The 21731-nt window shown below is 37.9% G+C and overlaps 5 protein-coding genes across 5 annotated transcripts; 1 reads left to right on the top strand and 4 right to left on the bottom strand.

The window, feature by feature from the left end:
• Positions 1898–5463, bottom strand: LOC18768449 (UDP-glucuronic acid decarboxylase 2). Its single transcript, XM_020570208.1, has 7 exons — positions 4639–5463; positions 4377–4524; positions 3770–3849; positions 3438–3521; positions 3278–3352; positions 2683–2775; positions 1898–2594 (listed from the first exon to the last, which is right to left on the bottom strand). Exons 1-7 carry the CDS (start codon positions 5254–5256, stop codon positions 2358–2360), a joined length of 1335 nt encoding a protein of 444 aa, XP_020425797.1. The 5' UTR covers positions 5257–5463; the 3' UTR covers positions 1898–2357.
• Positions 11539–12629, bottom strand: LOC18766590 (21 kDa protein). The gene has a single exon (XM_020570609.1). The coding sequence runs from the start codon at positions 12333–12335 to the stop codon at positions 11733–11735; it is 603 nt and encodes a 200-aa protein (XP_020426198.1). The 5' UTR covers positions 12336–12629; the 3' UTR covers positions 11539–11732.
• On the top strand, positions 14442–17531 carry LOC18767967 (peter Pan-like protein). Its single transcript, XM_007200297.2, has 8 exons — positions 14442–14675; positions 14830–14908; positions 15077–15256; positions 15417–15647; positions 15892–15984; positions 16072–16259; positions 16823–17016; positions 17149–17531. Exons 2-8 carry the CDS (start codon positions 14891–14893, stop codon positions 17268–17270), a joined length of 1026 nt encoding a protein of 341 aa, XP_007200359.1. The 5' UTR covers positions 14442–14675; positions 14830–14890; the 3' UTR covers positions 17271–17531.
• Positions 18240–19200, bottom strand: LOC18768565 (mitochondrial zinc maintenance protein 1, mitochondrial). The gene is made up of 2 exons (XM_007199284.2): positions 18903–19200; positions 18240–18585 (listed from the first exon to the last, which is right to left on the bottom strand). The coding sequence occupies exons 1-2, from the start codon at positions 19141–19143 to the stop codon at positions 18512–18514; spliced, it is 315 nt and encodes a 104-aa protein (XP_007199346.1). The 5' UTR covers positions 19144–19200; the 3' UTR covers positions 18240–18511.
• On the bottom strand, positions 19423–21658 carry LOC18768343. Its single transcript, XM_007200494.2, has 2 exons — positions 20772–21658; positions 19423–19877 (listed from the first exon to the last, which is right to left on the bottom strand). The coding sequence occupies exons 1-2, from the start codon at positions 21505–21507 to the stop codon at positions 19765–19767; spliced, it is 849 nt and encodes a 282-aa protein (XP_007200556.1). The 5' UTR covers positions 21508–21658; the 3' UTR covers positions 19423–19764.

Below are 21731 nucleotides of genomic sequence, written 5' to 3'. Positions count from 1 at the left end.
TAAACGTAAAAGGATTCTTTGAGTAAACGTATTTCACAGCATGAGAATACTGCAGTTTTCCTCTCTTATATATATCTGAAAAACAAAGCTTACAAAATAACAATCTCCACAATAACCACTAACACACAAGTGCAGATTTTGTGGAGTTCAACTACCTTAAGCAACGGAAGCAAATTTGAACGTGGTGAACAGACTAAACCACAACTTCTACATTCTAGGACTTCAGCTTGACTTGGTCTCTACATGGCCATGTCAGCATTATTTAATTAAAAACTAATTAAACTTAACTAAATAACTTTTAACAAAATCTAGGGTACAGTTCTTCCCAGACTTATATGGAACTCTCTACCCAAAGCAACCTGTTCAAGCTTGTTCTCATCCTTGCGCAAAATCTCAACAGGGAGGTCAACGTCGACAGCATGGAGAGCGGGCACCAGAGAAGCTAGCTTGTTCAAAAATAAGGCCATCTCTTTCCTTGGTGCTGGTGTGCAAGTATACAATTAATCAAGGGTCTAAAGGCTCTAGGCTCAAAGACGAAGTTGGCATCTGCTAATGGGACTGAGAAATAGAGGGCTGCTATACTCGGTATTTTTCAAATTGTTTTTAAAGAAATCGTATAGCCGGGCGGCTATAATCGGTATTTTTCATACTTTTTTAAAGAAATAGTACAGCCGGGCGGCGATACTCCGTATTTGTTTTTTCTAAAACAAATAGTACAGCCGGCCGGCTATACAGGACACTTTCCAAATTTTCCTTAAAAATAGTATAGCCATGCGGCGATACTCGGCCTTCTCCAAATTTTATTTAAAGAAATCGTATCGCCGCACGGCTATACTTGGTTTTTTTAATTTTTTAAGAAATAGTATAGCCGCGCGACTATACTCGGTTTTCTCTAAAAAATTTACAGAAACAGTATAGCCGTTCGGCTATACACGGTTTAATCCATTTTTTAAAATAAATAGTATGGCTGCTTGGCTATACTCGGTATTTTTCAAATTTTTTTAAAGAAATAGTATAGCCGAGCGGCGATACCCTGTTTTCTATAGTATAGCCGCCCGGCTATAATCGTTTGTCCTAATTTTTTTAAAGAAATAGTAAAGCCGCCCGGCTATTCTCGGTTTTTTATTTCTTTCAAATGAATAGTATAGCCGCGCGGCTATTCATGGCATTTATCAAATCTTATTTAAAGAAATAGTATAGCCATGCGACTATACTCAGTTTTTTCAAAAAAAATTTAAAGAAATACTATATTTAGTTTTATCTAATTTTTTTCCCAAAGAAATAGTATATCCGCACGACTATACTCAGTTTTTTCTTATTTTTTTTAAAGAGAGTATACCATGCGGCTATACTCAGTATAGTATTTAACCTTTCCTTCTCTAACAAGTAAAATTTGATGTCATTTTCCAATCCTTTTAATTAGTGACACACTTGTAAATGGCTTAGGTAATTATGAAGAAAAGTCACAATGAGGATGCACAATGTGCCTTTGTTGTTGACAATCCTGGAAACTGCCCGAGTGTGTATGTATCACAATGAACACATCGTCAAGTTTCAAGGCTTTACTTCCTTACAGGAAAGAGGAAAAGAAGAAGGTATCACAACGAACATCATGTTTAACGTTCTTTTCAGCATTACAGTTGTACTTGCTTGTGCTGTTGAGATTTAATCTCCCTTTTTTTTCACACGTAGTCTTTAGGCTCATCTCTGAGTCTCTCTCTCAGGTAATCGAATATATAGACAGCTCATAGAAAATGCAGCTTCATATCGGCTGCTTGTGACATCTTTAGTGCAAAACTTTTATCCATCACTATCCGAATTATTGTTCTGAAATTTCAGATTATCTGTATTTTAGAACCTGTAGAATCTGTTATTCAAAAACAACATTCCTGTCTTGTAACATCTCAGAATTTGGGATTTTTCTTTTTCCAAAGAAGAGTAGTTGCTTCATACCAACATATCATTACCAATGGATCAGTGATTGAAGAAGCTCCTCACAATACAAACAAGTAATATCATGTAATCTAATTAACAGTGTCTCTAATGGACACCGTTCGCATAACAAGAAAGAATAGGAAGACCGATCGGAAAGAGAAGCTCGCTGTCTATTAAGCTTTAAGAGGATAACAACACATAAAGAACAAGGATGGACATAAAACAAGTGCCAGAACTTCTTATATGCTACTGTTGCTTTTGCTGTTGCTACTGCGGCCGTGACCCTGCTGTTGTATTTCGTTTGGAAATTGGAAAGGGGAAAGAAAGAAAGGAATTGTCTTTCCCATTGCCAGTTTGCTGAGTGAGAATTGAAGTATATTTGCCAATGGCCATGCCTACATTAACAGAGGAAGGAAGGATTATTACATGGTGGTGGTGGTGGTGGGGGTGGTGGTAGAGCCAGCTTCCTTGTGGTCACCAAAGATGCGCTTCCTGAAGTCTGAGACCATGAGAGGGAGACCCTTTTGCAGGGACACCTTTGGTTGCCAACCAAGTAAGTCTTTAGCCTTTGTGATATCAGGCTTCCTCTTGTGGGGGTCATCCTCTGTGTTGGGCCTGTACTCTATCTTTGCATCTGGGTCGATTGTTTCTTGAACCACCTGCATGCACCAACATCACAAGAAACAATAAGTTAAAAAATTAAACTGCAACATTTGATTAGGAATTCCATCTCATCATGTCAATTACCTTTGCAAGTTCAAGCATGGTGAATTCACCCGGATTCCCGAGATTGAATGGTCCAACATGTTCGCCTTCCATCAGGCGCATTAGACCTTCCACCTATTGCCATGCACAAAACGGCAAAATCTTAATATCTTTCAGCACCAGCAAATGAGGATCCTACTTTCATTTAAAACACAGATAGGAAGAAGTTGACCACAATACATTGCACAACATTGACTAAACAGAATAGATCAGAAATTTTACTTGGCAGCAATTTATGCACAATAGCTAAAGTGCGCAGCATATGCAATTGCTTTGTGCCATGCACATGGGAAAGGGATTAATCAAACTCAACACAGTTGAAAAGAAAGAAAAACCCTGCTTTTTTTTTTCAATTTTGTCACCAGTTCACTAACAACTGCCCATCTCAATCTCACTCTCTCTAATCTTGCATTATAAAATTTAATTTCACATGGCTCGATACTAAAAACCACAAAAAGAAAGCAGTTTGGAATATTAAAGTAAAACAATTAGCTAGCTAAGCACCACGCAACGCAACAAAGCAAGCGAAAACAATACCCGCTTATTAAAATAAGGGAACTAAAGTAGAAGCGTTTACCAGATCAGAAACATATTGGAAACTCCTTGTCTGCTTCCCATCTCCATAAACAGTCATAGGCTCTTTCCTCAACGCCTGCATCATCCCAATTACCACTCAAATAAACAGCTCATCCTTTCAATGACATATACAAATACAAGATATAAACAATTGTTTTTACCTGGGCAACAAAGTTACTAACAACACGGCCGTCATCTATGCACATTCTTGGCCCATAAGTGTTAAAAATCCTAGCAATCCTAACCTGCAACAACAACAATCTATCAAATTACAAACTAAATCATTAGGAATTAAACAAACTATAATTGTAATTATTGACCCCATTACTCCTCAAATTGGGTTCACCTGGATCACATGGCCCCCACATTACTGAGAGGACTGGCCTTTCTCATTTTTATTTCTCACTAATTATTGAAAAAATATGTGATTACGTTAATTAATTTTGGGTTGTAAAAGACCAAAAATAATTAAATTTGGATTCAGAAACGGTACCTCAACTCCGGCTCCTCTGTGGTAGTCCATGGTCAATGTCTCGGCCGTACGTTTTCCCTCGTCGTAACAACTTCGGACACCTGTCACCCATTCAGACAGCCAACGAATTTTGTCAGGTAACGGACCAATACTTCTGGAATCTGCGAGATCTGCACCTACTCTAAACCAAAAGACGCCTAATGACATTACAAAATTACCCCTCTCCAATTTCTATTTTTACCGTCCTAACACGACACACCCTACATTACGGTCATGGCGGTGCGGGGAATACACAAAATCGCCACCGTCGGATGAGTGGACCCGCAAATCACGGGTTTCTCGTTCACCGTAGAAATTCGACCGGATCTAGGAACATTGACCACGTGGGTCCCATCCACCCACCATGGCGAACGTGCTGTCAACTAGCATCGACTCCTCCGACTTCAAGAAAAAGACAACCCCCTAACCTGGGTTTCAAATCAGAGATATAGACTCCGGCACCTGTCCCGCGCAAGTTACACTAAAGGCATACCTCGCCACTAACGTGCACCGTAACGACAAATAGAACCGAAACCGCTAATAATGGAATCTAAAAAAAGAAAACAGAGAGAGATACTGTGTCACTCACCGATTGGATTAACGTTGCCCCAGTAGGTTTCAACCTGCGGGTGCTGCAGAGGATCACCGTACACCTCACTGGTGCTGGTTAGCAAGAACCGCGCTCCGATCCTCTTCGCTAGACCCAGCATGTTCAGAGTCCCCACCACATTGGTTTTGTGCAGCTCCAAAATTAAAAATTAAGGCCTCCAAATAATTATAATTAAAATTGATTGGAAAAAAAAAACTTTATAAAGAAATAAAATTAGAAAAATTGAAGTAGAAAAGGATATAATAGTCTTGACGGGGTTGAACTTGTAATGGACAGGGGAGGCAGGGCAAGCGAGATGGTAGATCTGGTCGACTTCGAGGAGAAGAGGCTCAACGACGTCATGTCGGATGAGCTCGAACCTGGGGTTCCCGAAATGGTGCATTACGTTCTCTTTCCTGCCGGTGAAGAAATTGTCCACAACGATCACGCTGTCCCCTCGCTCTATCAGACGGTCCACAAGGTGCGACCCGACAAATCCGGCCCCACCCGTCACCACGATCCGGAGCCCCTTTCTCTTCAGCCCCAGCGGCACCTTCCCACCCGAATTCCAGTTCGTCAACCCGAACCGGCGCTCGTAAGCGGGCTTGTGCGTCAAATGGGTCGACGAATCGAAGTCGTACCTAACATACTCGTTCGAGATCGGGACGTTGCCGTTAACGTAAGGAGAGCGAGAGGACGGGAGGAGCGTGAACCCGACGGTGGCTATAGCAATGCCGACGAGCACGAAGACGAGGCGCTGCTCTCGGAGCAAGTACCCAATCGGGCGGGTCACAGAGGCCCATGGCTTTGGCGGTTTCGGCGAGTAGGTGTCGGCCACGTGTTGGGCCTCGTGCCCTCTGAAGATGAGCTCCGAACCCATTGCGCTGCCCCTTATGGGTTCAGAAGAAGAGTCGATTCGAGACTCTTGAGTAATTTGTATAGGGAAGAGGGTAACTGAGTTAGACGGGTAGAACTCGCCGGCGACTCGGTCTGTGGCGGTGGTGTCGGTCTCACTCGTGTGGTTATGTGGGCTGGTATGTGTTTTGTGTTGTGGTATTTAAACTGCGAGGGGGTGGGGAATAAGGCCTTGGTTTGGAGGTTATTTACAGAGTGGCCCTTGCACCCTTTTCGCATTTGAAAAGTAAACGGTTGTCATTTGGCGTGATTCTTCTTAAAAAAAATTCCAATAGCTGGTGATTTGGTGATTTGGTGATTTGGAGTTTTGGTTAAATAATTGATTTTCATTAATTTAATAACTAATTTAAATTAAATGGTTTAGCATTGTGGTCACTCACTTGCTTTAACTGGGGCGGTGAAGACCTGACCTGGGGTTATTCATTTCTCAGTTGGCTATATTGACTTTTGGTTAGAAAGGGTCAAATCAAATCAAATCAAATCCCTCATGGTTGTGGGCTTCCTTGGTTAATCTGACCCGATTGAATGTGCTCGTCTGCGTCCCTCCTAATTCAATGAGCCTCAAAATTACACAAACGTATACGTAGATTATTTTTTTCAAAAGAAAAGAAATTATAAAACTTCGACACGTATAACATGTCTAGTTAAAATCTCTTCTAATAAATATAAATTAGGTTCATTAATTAAGACAGTGTTTCTTTTCTTTTTGATAATTCAACAACAAATATATAAGACAACATATTACCGTAAATTACTGAAGTAACAAAACTGACGTTCACAAATGAAATGATATAATAGAGGGACAGGTTGCTCTCAATTATTGTTTTTAAGGAAGTACAAAGTACTAGCCAAGACCCCGGTGATATACATTTTAGGGAACATTGGTACTAAGATCAATGAATGTTTTTCTGGTTCAAAAAATAGTGTCATTTTATATCAAGTTGTGGATTGTGTTTTGAGATTTTTACCCAGAATAGTGACCAAACATTAATGCCCAACTCATTAGTGATTTCAGATTGTTTTGGAGTATTTTATTTGTTACCATAAAGAATTATTCACCAACGCAAACACAGGTGTAAAATCTATATTTCCAAAAATAAACCAAACTTGCGGGCGACTTGAGAGAGAGAGAGAGAGAGAGAGAGAGAGAGAGAGAGAGAGAGAGAGAGAATGTGGAAACTGCAAACATAATTAAATAAATCACCAGTTACATTGCAAATTTATAATTAAACAACTGCAGATTCATTTAAAAAAACTGGACAGATGTTGGTCTCGTATTAGAAGATTCAGAAATCCCAAGGGGAATGGGCATGTTACTAAACCTGCAGTGCAGTGCAGGCCTACACGTACGTCACACAGTGGCTTTTACTTTTAGATCCATGCATATTTTAGACACCCAATTGATACACATTCCATGTGGCTTTTATTAAATTGGAAATTCTCTTGCTCAAATATTCAAATCACACATGTATTGTTCAGTGCAGGTTCATTTTCCACCCTTTGTTTGTAGGTCCTTTATCCCTGGGTTGTCTACGTCTCAAAAGGTAAAAGACTGATTGGCTTTTGTTAGGCATGTACACAATTCAACATTAAATTCGATATCGCTTCCTTTTCTAAAGACTGCATTTCATTTCATTTCAAGTTTTTGTATTTCCATATACCTCGATGCATACTATTGCTAGTAATGGTACAGATTGAGGTCTCGTTCTACTTTATTTTCGCTTTTCACTTCTCATATAAAATACGTTTTCGCTTTTCTCTACCTATGTGTTATATGAACGATTAAAAATCACCCACGTAAGAAAGAATAAACGCATATTCAAATTTTCGCTAATTGACATAACCAGAGATACAATATAAAACAAAATGTCTCTATCAAATGTTAGCTAATACCTATTTGCAGGTGGCTTATCCCTAGTTTAAGCTTAAACAACTATCTTTAAAAAAATATCTTAAGTGGCGTACCAATAAATAGACATGCATATTCACAAGATTTAAAGATTATCATGTTTTACATGAATTAATAAAAACAAACTTATTAAATCGAGTATGTACTCAATTGCTTTTATTGTTTTGGTAATTCACATAATTCGTGAAATTCCCAATATTATTGTAACTTTCAAGGGAAGTTAGATGAAAGTCTTATTTGTGAACTTCTCAAGCAATAAGCATCATCTCTTTTAGCAAACAAATAAAACAATAAGCATCAAATTCCAATAACCAATTGAGTACAATTACACTAAAGATGGCACCTCATCAAAAGGTCAACAAAATTGGCCTAATTCTAGCTACTTAAAGGCAATTTGTTGAAACTTGGAGTGATTTGGACACTCCATTTCCCCTTCTAACTAAGGGGACATGCCCCATATATATAATACTATTTGCTCATGAAAAAGAGTAATTAATTGTAGATTAATTATCTCATATTCGAATTTTTGTGATATATTAGTAGTGTACGTGATAAAACTCCATCCTTTATATTTTAAATGATTACTCGTACTAAAAACAAATATTTATTACCATTCTATAAATTTCTCCATGGAGAGGGCCATAGGCTCATATCCAATTATATTTTATTTATTTGTTTCCCTTTTTAATATTTTTAAGGATTCGTTGTTATAAAGCTAATTAAATCTAAATCCCTTTACGTAACCAATCAAATTGCTACGTCAAAGTACCTTTGATGAATATGGACACTTTTCCCTTTTTCCCCACTTTATCAGCCACACACCAACCGATATTAATAGTGTAATTACTATTAATCTAACATAAAACGCTTTTGTATTAATAGATTAAACACACGAGATATGTGCATTGAGAGTGGCGAGGCATATGCTGCACATGCATTTTATTATATACCACTCACTTTTAAATAAAATAAACACAATATTCATGACCTGAAGAACCCAGATTATACCTAATCTTTTTAATTATAATACAAACCTCATTTTCCAACTACTAATTACATAAATAAGTATTGTCCACATTTGCAATAAATACATAAAAATATTATAGCAGAATGTCCATATGCATAATTATTTTTTAAAGAATATATATATTTCGGATAGCAATTATATGTCGGGCCCTGTATCAATAGCAGTACAATAATTTTAATTTAAAATCTTTGTGCAACTTCCATTTTCTCATATAACAAAACTTATTGAACGGATGGATGGTGACATGGTTGTCTTATTCTTTGTTACTCCGGAAAGGAAACAAACTCTGGTTTATTCGCGTTCTTCACCAACAAGTAGTGCTTGTAAAAAAAAATTTAAATTTAATGGTGAGTTATTGGTCAATGGATTCACCTATTATTAAGTGCTCAGTTTGTTGATATCTTGATTTGTAACTTAGATTCTATTTTAGTAATTGAGGTCAACGTTGTGCAGGTCCATTTTCTTCCATGCCTAAAAATTTACTCGGCTAGTTTGTGATTGTGAGTGACTTAATGAACCCAAATGAGAATATGGGGTCAGATTCACCTTTGGTTTTTCACCAATGGTAAAAAATTTACATTTCAATTTTCTTGTGGGTATAAGATCTTAAGAAAAATATTCAATAGCCAATGGATTTTAGCTCACAGTGGTTGAGGTTCTCCCCTACCCCCTACCCCACCCCCATAATGTAGATTGTTGAATTTCAACCAAAAAAGAAAAAGAAAAAATATGGATAATCATTTACAAATCAAACGGATAAAGTAAATTTATCTATATATTTACTTTTAAATACAAGTGATAGTCTAAACTATAAGGACGAGAGGAGTTTCTTCCACACACTATCAATATGTGTCATAAAAATTTAAACTTGAGACTATTAATCTTCAAATCAAGATATTTTTTCATCCGGCTATACCTATTTGATTAAATTTACATAATTTTATAAGTCCATGAAAGTTGATTTATAAACCGTTTTTGTTTGGCTTGGGGCGGGGGTATGGTAGTAGCGATTAGGTGCATGATGATGTATGTTAATGAGACCCACAAAGACAGGACCTGGTTCGCACGTCGGAGCATTCATATATAAGCAACGTTGACGCTGCTGCTCCATACACGTGGCGCTTAATGATTTCGCACGTTTCTGCCAAATTGGCCACCAACCGCCATGATTGATCAAAAACTACTAAATAAAACCAAACCATAGCGCACACACACACACACACTAATTACACTTTCTCATAACCATACAAGGGATTCAAATGCCGACTCATTTTCATTTGCTTGATCCCTCTTTATTTATCAGCCTTCACTTGAGGCCAAAAAGGTACCATCTTTTCATTTTCTATTTTATTGTCTTTCTATGACCAACCCAAGATAGGATTATTCAAACGTTGGTATTATTGTTGAAGATATAAAGCATCTTCAGAAACAGATTTCTAGCTCTCTTTTTCAATTTACTCATAGGAAAGTAAATTGTGTTGCACACCGACTTGTTCGATTCGGTCTGTATAATGTAGATAATTTTATTTGGTTTGAGGTGTCCCCTGGTTTTATTTAGGACGCCTTATTATGTGATTTGTTGAGTCGAAGTCAGGTGTGTTATCCCTCATGTTGTAGTTCTTCATTTTATCAATAAAGTTTTTCTCGTTCTGTCAAAGGTCTTTAAAAAAACAAAAACAAAAACTTCAGTCCCCTCAATTTTGATTTTTGAAAGTCAAAATTGGAATGCACTCACAAGCTAGTTAAGAAAGATTAAGTACATAAATCCGTCACGTGGTCTTATCAATTCAGTCATATAATACCACATGTATATTTATATGTTAATACTATATTTTCAATTTTTAAAAAACAAACGATAACTAAAAAAACTCAAGATCAATCTGATTCTAATTAGCGGCAGTGATGATGGTCACATAAGAGCCACCATTGGGACAACTTATGGTGAACATAATTAATTCTCTATTGTTGATTTCTTTATTAGCGTTCTTGATTTGAAATCATGACATGATGAGAACGATGTGCAACCTTTCTCACATTGGGTCAAAAGTTTCAAAAGTTGCAAACTTTTTCTTAGCTGCCAAACAGTCAGAGTGGTGTGTACGAAATTCTTCCAACTTCCTAGAAAGTTTGTAAAATGCTTATCACGCTATGGTCCCCACCAAACCACGAAATTCATGTACATACATATTTAGGGTTTTCCCGAGTATGAAGTTAGGCATTGGGTTTTTGAAGTAATTAACTAAATTTTATTTATTAGTTTGGGAAAAGATAATAATAACTTCATAGAAAATACTTATCTCTTTGTCATATTACATGTAAGTTAAAGTTCCCATATTCCTGTCAATAGAAATGTAATATGTGTGTAAAAAAAATTCTTTTTATTTCTTTTTATATTCTTGATAAATTATTTTGTAACTATGTTAAATTATAATTCGCAAGAAAGAGGAGTATCTTCTCACTGAAAAAGAAAGCAAAAATTATCCTAATTTTATTAGTTGTTTTATTGGTTCGGACGGTAGAAAAATTGAAGTAATTGACAATACAAATTTTACTGTTGTATCTTTTTTACATAGAGCTAATAGCTTCTGCACATAAACTGACCTATCATAAGCATCCAAAACTGAAAAGATAAATTGACCTGACAACCCATTCTGTATACGTGTCATCTTCTGTTGAAATGGTATATGCCTGAGGACATTGGGTCGCCCAACACTCCAAGCACAAGGGTCGATAACTTACGGTCAATTCTGTTCCCGAAAATGACATCCCTGGACCAAAACAAAGACCTAAACAAAGACCTAAAACTCCGCCTAAAATGAATTGCATGCGCAAGTTGTTGTTTCAATTTCAACATTCATTTCCAAATGGATAGCAACCAAAATCACTCCGACAATTTTTCCTAAACTAACGTAATTGACTTGTTGAAACAGAAACAGAGTCTGCTGCAGCAATGTCTTTAATTTCCAGAGCTGCAAAAAATGTTGGAATGAAGACCGAACGATACGGTGAGACGAGTGAAAATCCTAAAATCTTTTAAACTAATAATGTAATACAAAGTTGAACTATGTGCATTTTCAATTAGAGTCTTCTTTTGTCGCCCTTCATATTACCTATTAATAAAGGCTTGCCACCAACTTCAATAATTGCTGCAAAACTAAAAAAACAGTATAAGGTGCAGATATTTTTTTGTTTGCAGAGAGAAATTGCCGCCAATTGGTAAGATTAGAACTGCAATTAGCTGCGGTTAATTGTAGTTTATCATATGCGAATAAGAAAATAATTATATATGTCATATATGTAGACAAACTAGTGGTACTAAACTAGTTGCAACAATTGAACAAACCATTAATTTACACAATTTTGAATCACACTGCATTTCATTATTAAGTTATGCTAAAGTTTATTAATCCGCGTTCACGTGTTATTGAGACTCACAACACATCAACGGCTCACAATTAGTCATGCATGTGCATAGGCTGAGCCTATACTTTGTCTCCCTAGCTTCCTATGAATGAGGGAGGCTTTCCAGGCCAGTGGCGGCAAGTTTGTTGGCAAGAGCCAGAGCATTGCTGGTGATATGAGTGGCTTTTAAGACCTTGTTTTGAAGCAATTTGACTTGTCTTCCTCTCTGGCCCTCAAAGCCATCCAAACAAGTGTCTCCATTGGTAAGGGCAGCACTCAGCCACGTATTGAGGTCACCCATTTGCGTGTCAAAAGTCGTTCGACTTAGACTCCTGAGAACACCAAGTGATTTGTGAAGCTCGTCGATTGCGTTTTGAAAGCATTCAATGCAATCAGACAGAGCAACTCTGCTTCTCCTTCCATTGATGCCGCTGTGCTTTTGCAGAGCTAGCAAGTACTGAGCCACACTCTTGGCCTCACCTAATGTCACTGAAACCGCAGCTCTAGCCCACCTGCTAGGGCTGCTCTTGGCCGAGCTTGAAAATGAAGCAAGTGAGTGGATGCAGAGGTCTTGATATCTGGTCACACTGCAAGCCTTTTGGACATTGTTTTGATTCCCATTTCCAGATACCAACTGGACAGAATTGATCAGGCATACTGCAAGCAAAATGAATGCTAAAACGTAATTGGAACATGCCATTTTCATCTCTAAAATGGAAAAACAAAAATGGGAAGAAGGAATGTGATGAAAATGTTAATTGAGAGGTGAGTTTTTTATAACGGGTCTTGGGTGGCAACTGGCAATGGGAAACTTTTTTCAAAGGCGAGAGGCTGGTGAGGGCAATTAAGATGGGGAGGAGAGAGTGATGACTGATGAGCAGAAAGTTTAGGTTTGAAATGGTGAAAAACATGTGAATGGGGCAGATGAATTTTTTGCCTCATGATTTTGGTATCTATGTTATATTGTGTGATATGGGAACGTTATATTATCAATAACGCTACAAACGCCAACTTGTTTATTATTTATTGATACCAACGCTTGTAATACATGATATAACAACTCATAGATGTAGCTGGCTTTGCAAAAACAAAAAGAACATCAAAGATTCAAACACGGACTGTATCTATATATCATAAAAAGACCAAGTCGATTTCAACACTTCAGCGTGATCAAAACTGCCAATGTTTTGAAGACCCAGAAAAGTGATCACATGATCTTTGAACTAGTTAAGGTTCATGGGGTTATTGTTTGTTTGGACCATGAAAAGTTAGACTGGCTAAGAGGGATGTAAGTTGTAACTAAGGAAGCATAGAAGATTCGAAGGAGCTTTACTTGGGCAAAAAGCAAAATTATGCTTTATGGTTTTCAATTAGTTGAGGTTAATTAGCTAAACCAACTTTATATTAGCAACCACATGGGATGGTATATATTCATCATATATACTTTTTGGTTCAAATCAATTCACATGATGTTGTTTAAAAGATTAGTCACATTTCACGTGAGTAATATATTTTAGATCTTCCATACATTTCATTTACATATCATATCCTCAAAAATGTTTTGTACTATGCATGTGAAAAATTAAAATGTTTAAACTACCTTTTTTTTTTTTTTTTTTCCCTTGATGGCTAATTGAGGAGAAGAACTTTACGGTTTAGTATTATATATGTTTCATGTGGAAAAATTAAAGTGCAAAATAATACGTGATTGCCTTGAAATACTGTCATACTGACGTCTCGATAGAGGTAAGTTTTTCTCCCGAGTAATGGGAATAAGGAGAAAGCAAAATGGTGTAGCTCTACTTTTTATTGGACCAAGCCTGGGTTGGATACCTCTAAGAGCAACTCCACCCCTTAGGGCAAAGTCTAAGGCAAGGGCAAGCAAGGGCTGACACTATTCACGTGAATAGTGTCAGCCTTGCCATTTGTGGTTCCACCCACAAGGGCAAAGTCTAGGGCAAGTCTAGGGCAATTACTATTCATTGTACTTTATTTCCTATTTTTTTATACTTTAAATCATTAATTTTGATAATCTTTTGTAATTAAATTTTCGGATAAGATTTTCGGATGTGAATCTCGGTTACCACGTGTCTTATTCCAGATAAAATTTTCGGATATTCATTAATAAAAATTATAATCTCAGATTTCCGATAATATGAGTAGAGAGTAAAATATGGAATTGGTGTGGAAAGTGGAAAATATGAGTAGAGAGTAAAAAATATTGGAAGGAGATGAGTTTGTATGGAGATTTGGTGTGAAAAATGAATTATGTGAGTGGAGAGTAGAAAATATTGTATGGAGAAGAAATTGTATGAAGATTTGGTGTTGAAAGTAGATAAAATGGTTAGGTATTTATAGGGAAAAAATACATACATTTTTGGTATTTTTTAAAAAAAATTTCAGAATTTTTTCGAATTTTTTCTGATTTTTTAGGATTTTTTTTAAATTTTTTTGGCCAAAAAAATGAGAACCGTAGGATTTCTGAAAAAAATTCAATCGGAGCCACCCAGAGCCGACACGTGGCATGTAACCGTTGGTGCTGACGTCACGACGACGTCAGCGCACGTCAGTCAAATTTTTTTTACCGTTGGCGCGTGTATTACACGCGCCAACGGTAAAAAAAAATTGAATTTACGGCGCTGACGTCAGCATAAACTCGGGCTCGAGCCCAGTCGAATTTTGCCCTTGGGCCTGCCCGGGCTCGTGGGACCCGCAGCTTGCCCGGGCTGGTTTCGTCGCGCTGGAGGTGGACTCGGGCTTGTTCCTGCCTTTTGCCTGGGCCAGCCTGAAGCGATGGAGATGGCCTAAAGACATGTCAATCTAACCAAGCCCAAAATCAACCCGGGGCTTACCAAATCCGCTCCAAAAATACCCAATAACCGCGGGGTGTCTATACGGCGTCGTCGCTCCCTATCAATTTGATTACTTATAATTCGACGGTCCGGATGGGCCTGAAAGACAACCTAATTTGCTTCCCGCTATCTCTCTTCAGTCGTCGCCCTCTTCGTCTAAAACCTTAGAATTTCGCCAAAACCATACGCCCAAGGTAATACCATATTATCTCCGTCTGTTTTTCTTTTCTTTTCTCTTCAGCTTCATCCCTATTTTTCAATATTGATTAAATTTGATTAAATTTGATATTTTATTTGTCTGATGAAGCCCTAGAATAAATTGCTGAATGCGTGTGTTTTGTTTTGCAGTATTAATCACAAAGCTACGAAGCTGAGATTACAGCACTGAAACTCAATATTCTTGGAAGCCATGGCTCGTTTCCGAAATGTAAGCATATTTACTTCTATATAGTTTGCTTGAACTTGCAGCTTGTGTTTGGTTGACGAGAAAACTAAAGAAAGGAAATTTTGTTCTCGCTGAACATTGTTCATAATTATGTAAACGTTTATTCAATTTTGACTGATTTTTTTTCTATTAATTGAAATTCCAAAACAGAAAAAGAAGGTTTTTGTGAAACCAGTTTCCAAGAAGCAGCAGGCTACTGTGGACCATGTCACAGGGGATAAAATCCCAAGGAGCTTTGTGTTTTCCAGATATAGGTTGCCTGGTCCTCTAAAACAACTTCAAGCGGATCTGAGGAAGTTGATGCTTCCCTATACTGCTCTTAAGCTTAAGGTACGAAAATATTTGTTTTGGCCTTTGTTGCTACATGGGTTTTTCATGTTTTTAGAAATTGAGAAGTGCTATGATTCAAAATTTTAATTTGAAGAGCTGATGAATTTTAAATTAAAAATCTCAAGTAAAGAACTGAGCTTTTTCCACAATGTTTTTGCAGGAGAACAGGCGGAACAAACTTAAAGACTTTTTGAATGTTGCTGGACCTATGGGGGTTACACATTTCCTCATGTTGTCGAAAACTCCAACTGCACCATACCTTAGGGTTGCGAGGACACCTCAAGGCCCAACACTTACATTTAAAATACAGGAGTATTCTTTGGCAACTGATGTTGTTCGATCTCAACTGCGGCCTAGATGTCCTCAAGATCTTTTCAAGAATGCCCCTTTGGTAATCTTATATCTCTATCACAAAATGAAGAAATAAAAGTATATTTAAATGTCCTGACCAGTTCTTTCTAATGTTTTTTTTTCGGTCTCTCATTCATTCCCAAACTGCAGTTTAGTTGATGCATTATCAGTTTCATTTGGCTGAGGCACATTTATCTTATGTGAAGTTCCACTAAAGAATATCACAATTTGGGTTTTAACGTATACTTGTTTTTTTTTTTTTTTTTTTTTTTTGGTTGTGGCAGATCGTTCTTTCTGGTTTTGGGACTGGAGAGCAACATTTGAAGCTCACAACAATTCTATTTCAGAACATCTTTCCATCCATTGATGTTAACACTGTTAGTTCACAAAATGATATCAACCCAATTGTCAGTATCAAAAGCATTTTTCCCCAACTTACTGTGGTCTTGATTTGAATATTTCAGGTGAAACTCTCTTCATGCCAGAGAATAGTATTGCTTAATTACAACAAAGACACAAAACTGATTGATTTTCGGCATTACTCCATAAGATTACAGCCTGTGGGTGTCTCCCGCAGATTAAGAAGATTTGTTCAGAACCATCAAGTCCCTGATCTAAGGAATCTTCAAGACGTGAGTGATTTTGTCACAAAGTAAGACAATTTTCTTACTGTTTAGTTATTTTATTGTTGGATTTGAGGAATTTTAAATCAGCTTGGAAAGGAAAATGAGAGGATAAATTTTTTGTTCAAAGAGTATCTGATTCAACAGTTTTTTGAGGTCCACTGATTTCTCACTGTGGATCAAGTTAGGGAAACTCTACTAGATTGCTAGAGTTGATAGCTAGAAATGTTAAGTACGTTTGCTAAAGAATGCTTATGATCTGTTCTGCCTTCAAATATATCTTATGTAAGTTTGATAAAGAATGCATAAATCTGATCTGCCATTAAATCCATCTTATTTGATTCCTTCAGTCATATAGTTGATACGTCATGCATGAATTTATATGATTTCTCAAGGTTGTTTTCATGGTGTTTTAGTGTGGTGATATCGTCTTCGAATGCTTTTAGGCAAAAATAAAAAATAAAAGGACTGTAATGAAGTGCAATATAGAAAAGATAATGAACAGGAATATAAACTTCTGCATGTTTTGCAGTTAGAAGGTGGACTAAACTTGGTCATTTTATCTTCTTTCTTTTTTCTGTCGATTCTGAAGGGCTGGCTATGGATCAGAAAGTGAAGCAGATGATGAAGCAGCAACAGTCACTTTGGCTAGTGATCTCGGGAGGGTCAATCGGGCTTCTACAAAAAGTGCTGTCAAGCTCCAAGAGATAGGACCCAGGATGACTCTTCAGCTCATGAAGATTGAGGAAGGATTGTGCTCTGGTGGAGTCATCTTCGATGAGTTTGGTATGTTAATCATTCTGCCTTCCCTTTTCTCTTTCTTGGTGTGAATTGTTACAAAGTGCACGTTTATATTGATTAAGATAAGCGTGAGTGATATATGTTTGCCCAGCCTTCTATTTATCTCTTGTTCTTCAGGAAATGGTGATGGTAAGAAAACCAAAGACAACCATGAAGATATGGAAAATGATGAGGATGAACATGATGAGGAAGATGAAGAAAATGACGAAGAAGATGGTGACGATATTGAGGAAGACTAGCCACTTCCGAAGCTCAGGGCTAGATTGGAGACAGTCCGTCTTTTCTTTTTTACTTGACAAACCATTTGTAATGGTGGAGAATTTGGATGTGTGCATTCTTTGTGAGGACAGCAATTTTGTGCACTCATCAATAGATATGTTTTGTCGCACCAATAACGGTCATGTAACTCAGTTTTCGTTTTGTTCAAGTTGGAAAATGTGTAGGTTGAGCTCAACAATATAATTTCTTCATTCAAAATTGCAATTTTCAAATTGGCTAAATCGGCAGCGTTTCGCAAATGAATATTTGCATTTTAGAGTTTACTAGTGAATTTTCTCATTTTGGGGTTTTGCAAAATGAATTTTTGCATTTTAGGGTCAAGCAAATGAATTTTCGTGTTTTTTGGTTTCATGAATGAATGTTTGTCTTTTAAGGTTGCGCCGATGAATTTTCGCGTTTTAGGATTTTGTCGAAGAATTTTCACGGGTTGGGGCTTTGCTAATGACCTTTCACATTTCGAGGTTTCACCAGTGAATTTTGGCAATATGAGTAACAGTTTGGGGTTCATTAATAAATTTTTGCATCTTGGGTTTCACTAATGAATTTTTGCATTTTGGGGTTAAGCAAATGAATTTTCACTTTTTGGGGTTTATGAATGAATTTTTAGAGTTTAGGGTTTCACAAATGAATTTTCGAATTTCTAGGTTTTGCCAATGAATTCTCGCAATTTGGGATTTCACTAATGAATATATTTTGTTTTCCTCCTTTCGCCAATGAATTTTTGCTAATGAATTTTTTCACCATTGAAAATTCATTTTACAAAACCTTGATATGGGAAAATCCCAAAATGCAAAAAATTCATTCACAAAGCCCAGAAATACAAAAATTCATTTGTGAAACCCCAAAAAACGAAAAATTCATTAACTCCAACTTGCAAAAATGAATATTAGTAGTTTTGGGTTTTCTTAATGAATTTTCACATTTCAAGGTTCCGTCAATTTTCGCTGTTTGGTTCACAATTTGGACTCTTATGAACTGTTTCGGAACAAGGATAAAAAATACAGTGAAATGAAGACCATTAGATCCCTGAAATCATTCCACTTACTTATCGAAAAACAACAAATTGTTTAAGAACAATGGCTCAACTTATAACTAATTCTTGAAAACTTCCTAGACAACCAAATGGAATGGGGCACCGCAAAGCACCAAAACCCTCGAGCCGCACGCCGCCATAAATTGCGAGTGAAAAAGCCTTTGCTTCTCAAGACTTGGGAAGAAGTTCTTCAGAAGGAACCTCAAGCGTTGCTCCCGCATGATCTTTGTCTGCCTTCACTTCTGCATAAATCAATCAGTGTTTGAATGTAAACAAATCAATTTGGAAGCTTTCTCATAAAATTCAAAGCTAAATCTAAGTAGCCATCTTATTGGAGCTTCATTGTCATTGACACAAAAGGTTATCAGATTTCGACACAACAACAATAAAAGCAAACAAGCAAATGGTAAATAAAAGTATAGGAAAGCAGCCAAAGGAGCAATTTAACAAACACCTTCAAGGCATGACAAAGGCATTCAACGACATACAACAACTTCTGGTTAATTCGATATGGGATTTATTCACGAGAGAGATGATTTCATTGGAAATGAAAGTTTACCATAACCGCCGCGAGAATTGAGCTTAGCCTGGACGATCATTTGGGTGATGAAAAGGGCGGCCTCGCGTGCCTCTTCCAGGAGTCTCTGGATCTCCACATCCGAGGTCACGTGCCTATTCTCTTCGAACTTCTTGCGGACCTCCGCCGCCGACCCCTTTAGCATCGGTGTGTCTCCGGCGAACGACTTCCGAGTCGCTCTTAGCAGCGCCCTGTACGCGTTCAATGCTTCTGCTCTCGCCATCTCAGCCCCCTCTCTCCCCCTCTCAGTCCTCTCTCTCTGCTTTTGAAAATTTTAAGCTACTACTGGTCACCCCCAACAAAACGATGTCGTCTTGTCATCCCACAGGGCCACAGTCTTGTTTAGATATGATGCATGGGCTACTTTAGTGAGCTTCACATTTTCAGCAACCTGGTTTTATTTTGGGCCAGTCAATAATTGTTAAGCCCGTATATAGGGATGTGGGCCCTTTATCTATTTTTCTCTAAAGTTCACATTTCTTATATCTGATCTGAACTCAGAAACACAAAAATAGCTGAAGACATTCATTTCACAATGTACATATTAATGAAAATTTCCAATCAGTTGTCAACTTTGGGAATAACACACTACTACAATGTACAGTCAAAATCCTTTAAGCATAAATTACATAAAGCGACATCGCGACATGAATCCAAAACCATTCGATGATATATATCCCAAACCCTCTCACTGTCAAAATGGACCTAAGAAGTGACAGAACGTGCTCATGCAGTGATTAGATCATGCATACACGGATTCCATCCAGAAGCCGACATCCTTCTCAATAGAAAGCTGATGCCTAGATGATACAAAGAAGCCATTTGTATTCTCCAACTGATTCAGTTACCTCAGCGTATCAACCATTCTGCAGTCGTGCTTCTTACGCCGACATCTGTGATGAGATTTTTGATCGACAAATGTATTTTCCCCCACAATCTCCATCATGGAATCAGCATCTGGAGCAAGAAAAGGACCCATCAGCATATCTCCAGTTGAATCAAACGACTTGGAAAACCAAAATTCAAAATCTCATGAATGCATGTATATAACATAACCAAAAGACGTAAACAAAGTAGAAGATTCTGTAATCTCCTAAACTACTTTATGCTATTCTTCTTGTTCTACTGGTCCCTTATTCCTTTTTCTCATATCCATAGCGGCACCATTTGCCTATGTTGCCAGGAATAAAATTGATAATTAATAGAGTTGATAACTGATAAAGAATAATAAATTATATAAACAAGCCGATAACAGCAAAACCAATGGTCTACGAGTTAAGACAAAGAATGTGCAACATGAATATCTGTTGAGGGTTTTCAACTTAGATCATAATGCTGTTGTCCAGTGGTGATACACATATTCGAAAAATGAAAGAACAATGGTAAACCCCATAAATTCACACCCGTATGCACAGAGACTAAACTAGTGCCAGCAATCATTCTGATAGAGTAAAGAACTACGGTGTTATGAAACTATCACCAAAGTTCATGAAGGAAAGTCAGTCAAATTCACTTCAATCCGGACTAGAAAATAAAACTATGGCTTTGCTTGTTAATACTTTTCTGATTACTGCCTACCATGTTCAAATGCATCATTGCTTATGCCACCTACTTTATCAATTTATATTCAAAGTTCCAACTAAGATCCTGCTGCCAAAGTTTATGTTCAGATTCTATCTACCAAGCAAACTTGAATATCGAAACTAGAAACACTGCAGAGAACTAAAGATATGTAATATAATTCACCAATCTGCAACTATACAACTTTTACTAGAATGAAACTAAAAATTTGCACAAAATCTGCAATGCTTCATCGTGCTTCAAATGAAACAACGTTTGTTCAAAATGTACCTCCAAATTGATCACCCCAAAACAACAGACGAGTATCCTCCTCCTCCTCATCAAGCTCATCGCCGTACCCGAACTCCGCATCCCCTCGGTAACCCGGTTCGCTGCCGTACCCGGACTCATTCCCCTGAACATCAAAACCCCCAATGGGCCCAAACCCAATACCCAGATTCTCCTTCTCTCCACTCCCACCTCCATCTCTCTCCTTCCTCGAATTCCTAGCTTCACTCACATCCGATGCCCAATTTGCATCCCCATTCCCAAACAGCTCACCACTGGAGTCCGTACCCACCGCCACCGGAAAATCCGAGCACGTACCGTACGCAGCCGAAGCCCCGACCGAGCAGCACCTCCGGGTCCCACTCCGATCGCTGCTCCGACCCGAAACTGACCTGGACCCGTGGCGCCGCCTCTTCTTCGCAATGAATCGAAAGCTGCCGTGCCTATTGTGATGGCCACCGGAGATCGTCCTGTCGTCGTCGACCAAGGTCAACCGAGACATGTCGATGGCGTCGATTGAAAACGAGGTCGCTCGGTTGGATAGGCAAGGACGCTTGGTGTGGACCACCAGGCCATTGGACGAGGAGTTGTAGGGTTTGGGGTTGGGGAGGGAGGGATCGGAGTCTAGGGTTTTAGAGGTAGGTGTGGTCTGTTGATGCAGATGAAAAGGTCTCCAGCTATGGAGCTGAAATGCGCACGAATCGATGGGGTGCCGGTGTTCTAGGGCTTTGTGTGACATAGGATTTTGTTTTATAATGGGAATCCTGTGAGGGTTTAGGGTTTACAGCCTTGCGTACAAACATTGAGATGAAGAAGATCAGCTTCAGCTAATTGCATTTCAGGAGCTTCACATTTCTCAGATTTCTTAGAAATAAATTAATTCCTATATCATTTCATAATTTTCTTTTGTCTTTTCCTGGTAAGGGAAAAGAATACAGCTCCCACGCGCGGGAAATGTGACCC

The sequence above is a fragment of the Prunus persica genome, chromosome G8 (genome assembly GCF_000346465.2).
Source record: "Prunus persica cultivar Lovell chromosome G8, Prunus_persica_NCBIv2, whole genome shotgun sequence".
Classification (NCBI taxonomy): domain Eukaryota; kingdom Viridiplantae; phylum Streptophyta; class Magnoliopsida; order Rosales; family Rosaceae; genus Prunus; species Prunus persica.
Note: the sequence above shows the minus strand (reverse complement) of the source record. Positions and strands in the feature narration are given on the sequence as shown.

Excerpts from the sequence above, each read along its gene's own strand:
- LOC18768449 (XM_020570208.1), bottom strand. The coding sequence starts at position 5,256 with ATGGGTTCGGAGCTCATCTTCAGAGGGCACGAGGCCCAACACGTGGCC. Across the intron at positions 4,525-4,638 it reads TCAACCCCGTCAAGACTATT|AAAACCAATGTGGTGGGGAC; the intron begins ATATCCTTTTCT and ends TTGGAGCTGCAC. Across the intron at positions 3,522-3,769 it reads ACAGAGGAGCCGGAGTTGAG|GTTAGGATTGCTAGGATTTT; the intron begins GTACCGTTTCTG and ends TTGTTGTTGCAG.
- LOC18766590 (XM_020570609.1), bottom strand. The coding sequence starts at position 12,335 with ATGAAAATGGCATGTTCCAATTACGTTTTAGCATTCATTTTGCTTGCA.
- LOC18767967 (XM_007200297.2), top strand. Across the intron at positions 15,985-16,071 it reads CATCCATTGATGTTAACACT|GTGAAACTCTCTTCATGCCA; the intron begins GTTAGTTCACAA and ends TGAATATTTCAG. Across the intron at positions 17,017-17,148 it reads AGTCATCTTCGATGAGTTTG|GAAATGGTGATGGTAAGAAA; the intron begins GTATGTTAATCA and ends CTTGTTCTTCAG.
- LOC18768565 (XM_007199284.2), bottom strand. The coding sequence starts at position 19,143 with ATGGCGAGAGCAGAAGCATTGAACGCGTACAGGGCGCTGCTAAGAGCG. Across the intron at positions 18,586-18,902 it reads CAATTCTCGCGGCGGTTATG|AAGTGAAGGCAGACAAAGAT; the intron begins GTAAACTTTCAT and ends TGATTTATGCAG.
- LOC18768343 (XM_007200494.2), bottom strand. The coding sequence starts at position 21,507 with ATGTCACACAAAGCCCTAGAACACCGGCACCCCATCGATTCGTGCGCA. Across the intron at positions 19,878-20,771 it reads TTGGGGTGATCAATTTGGAG|ATGCTGATTCCATGATGGAG; the intron begins GTACATTTTGAA and ends TTCTTGCTCCAG.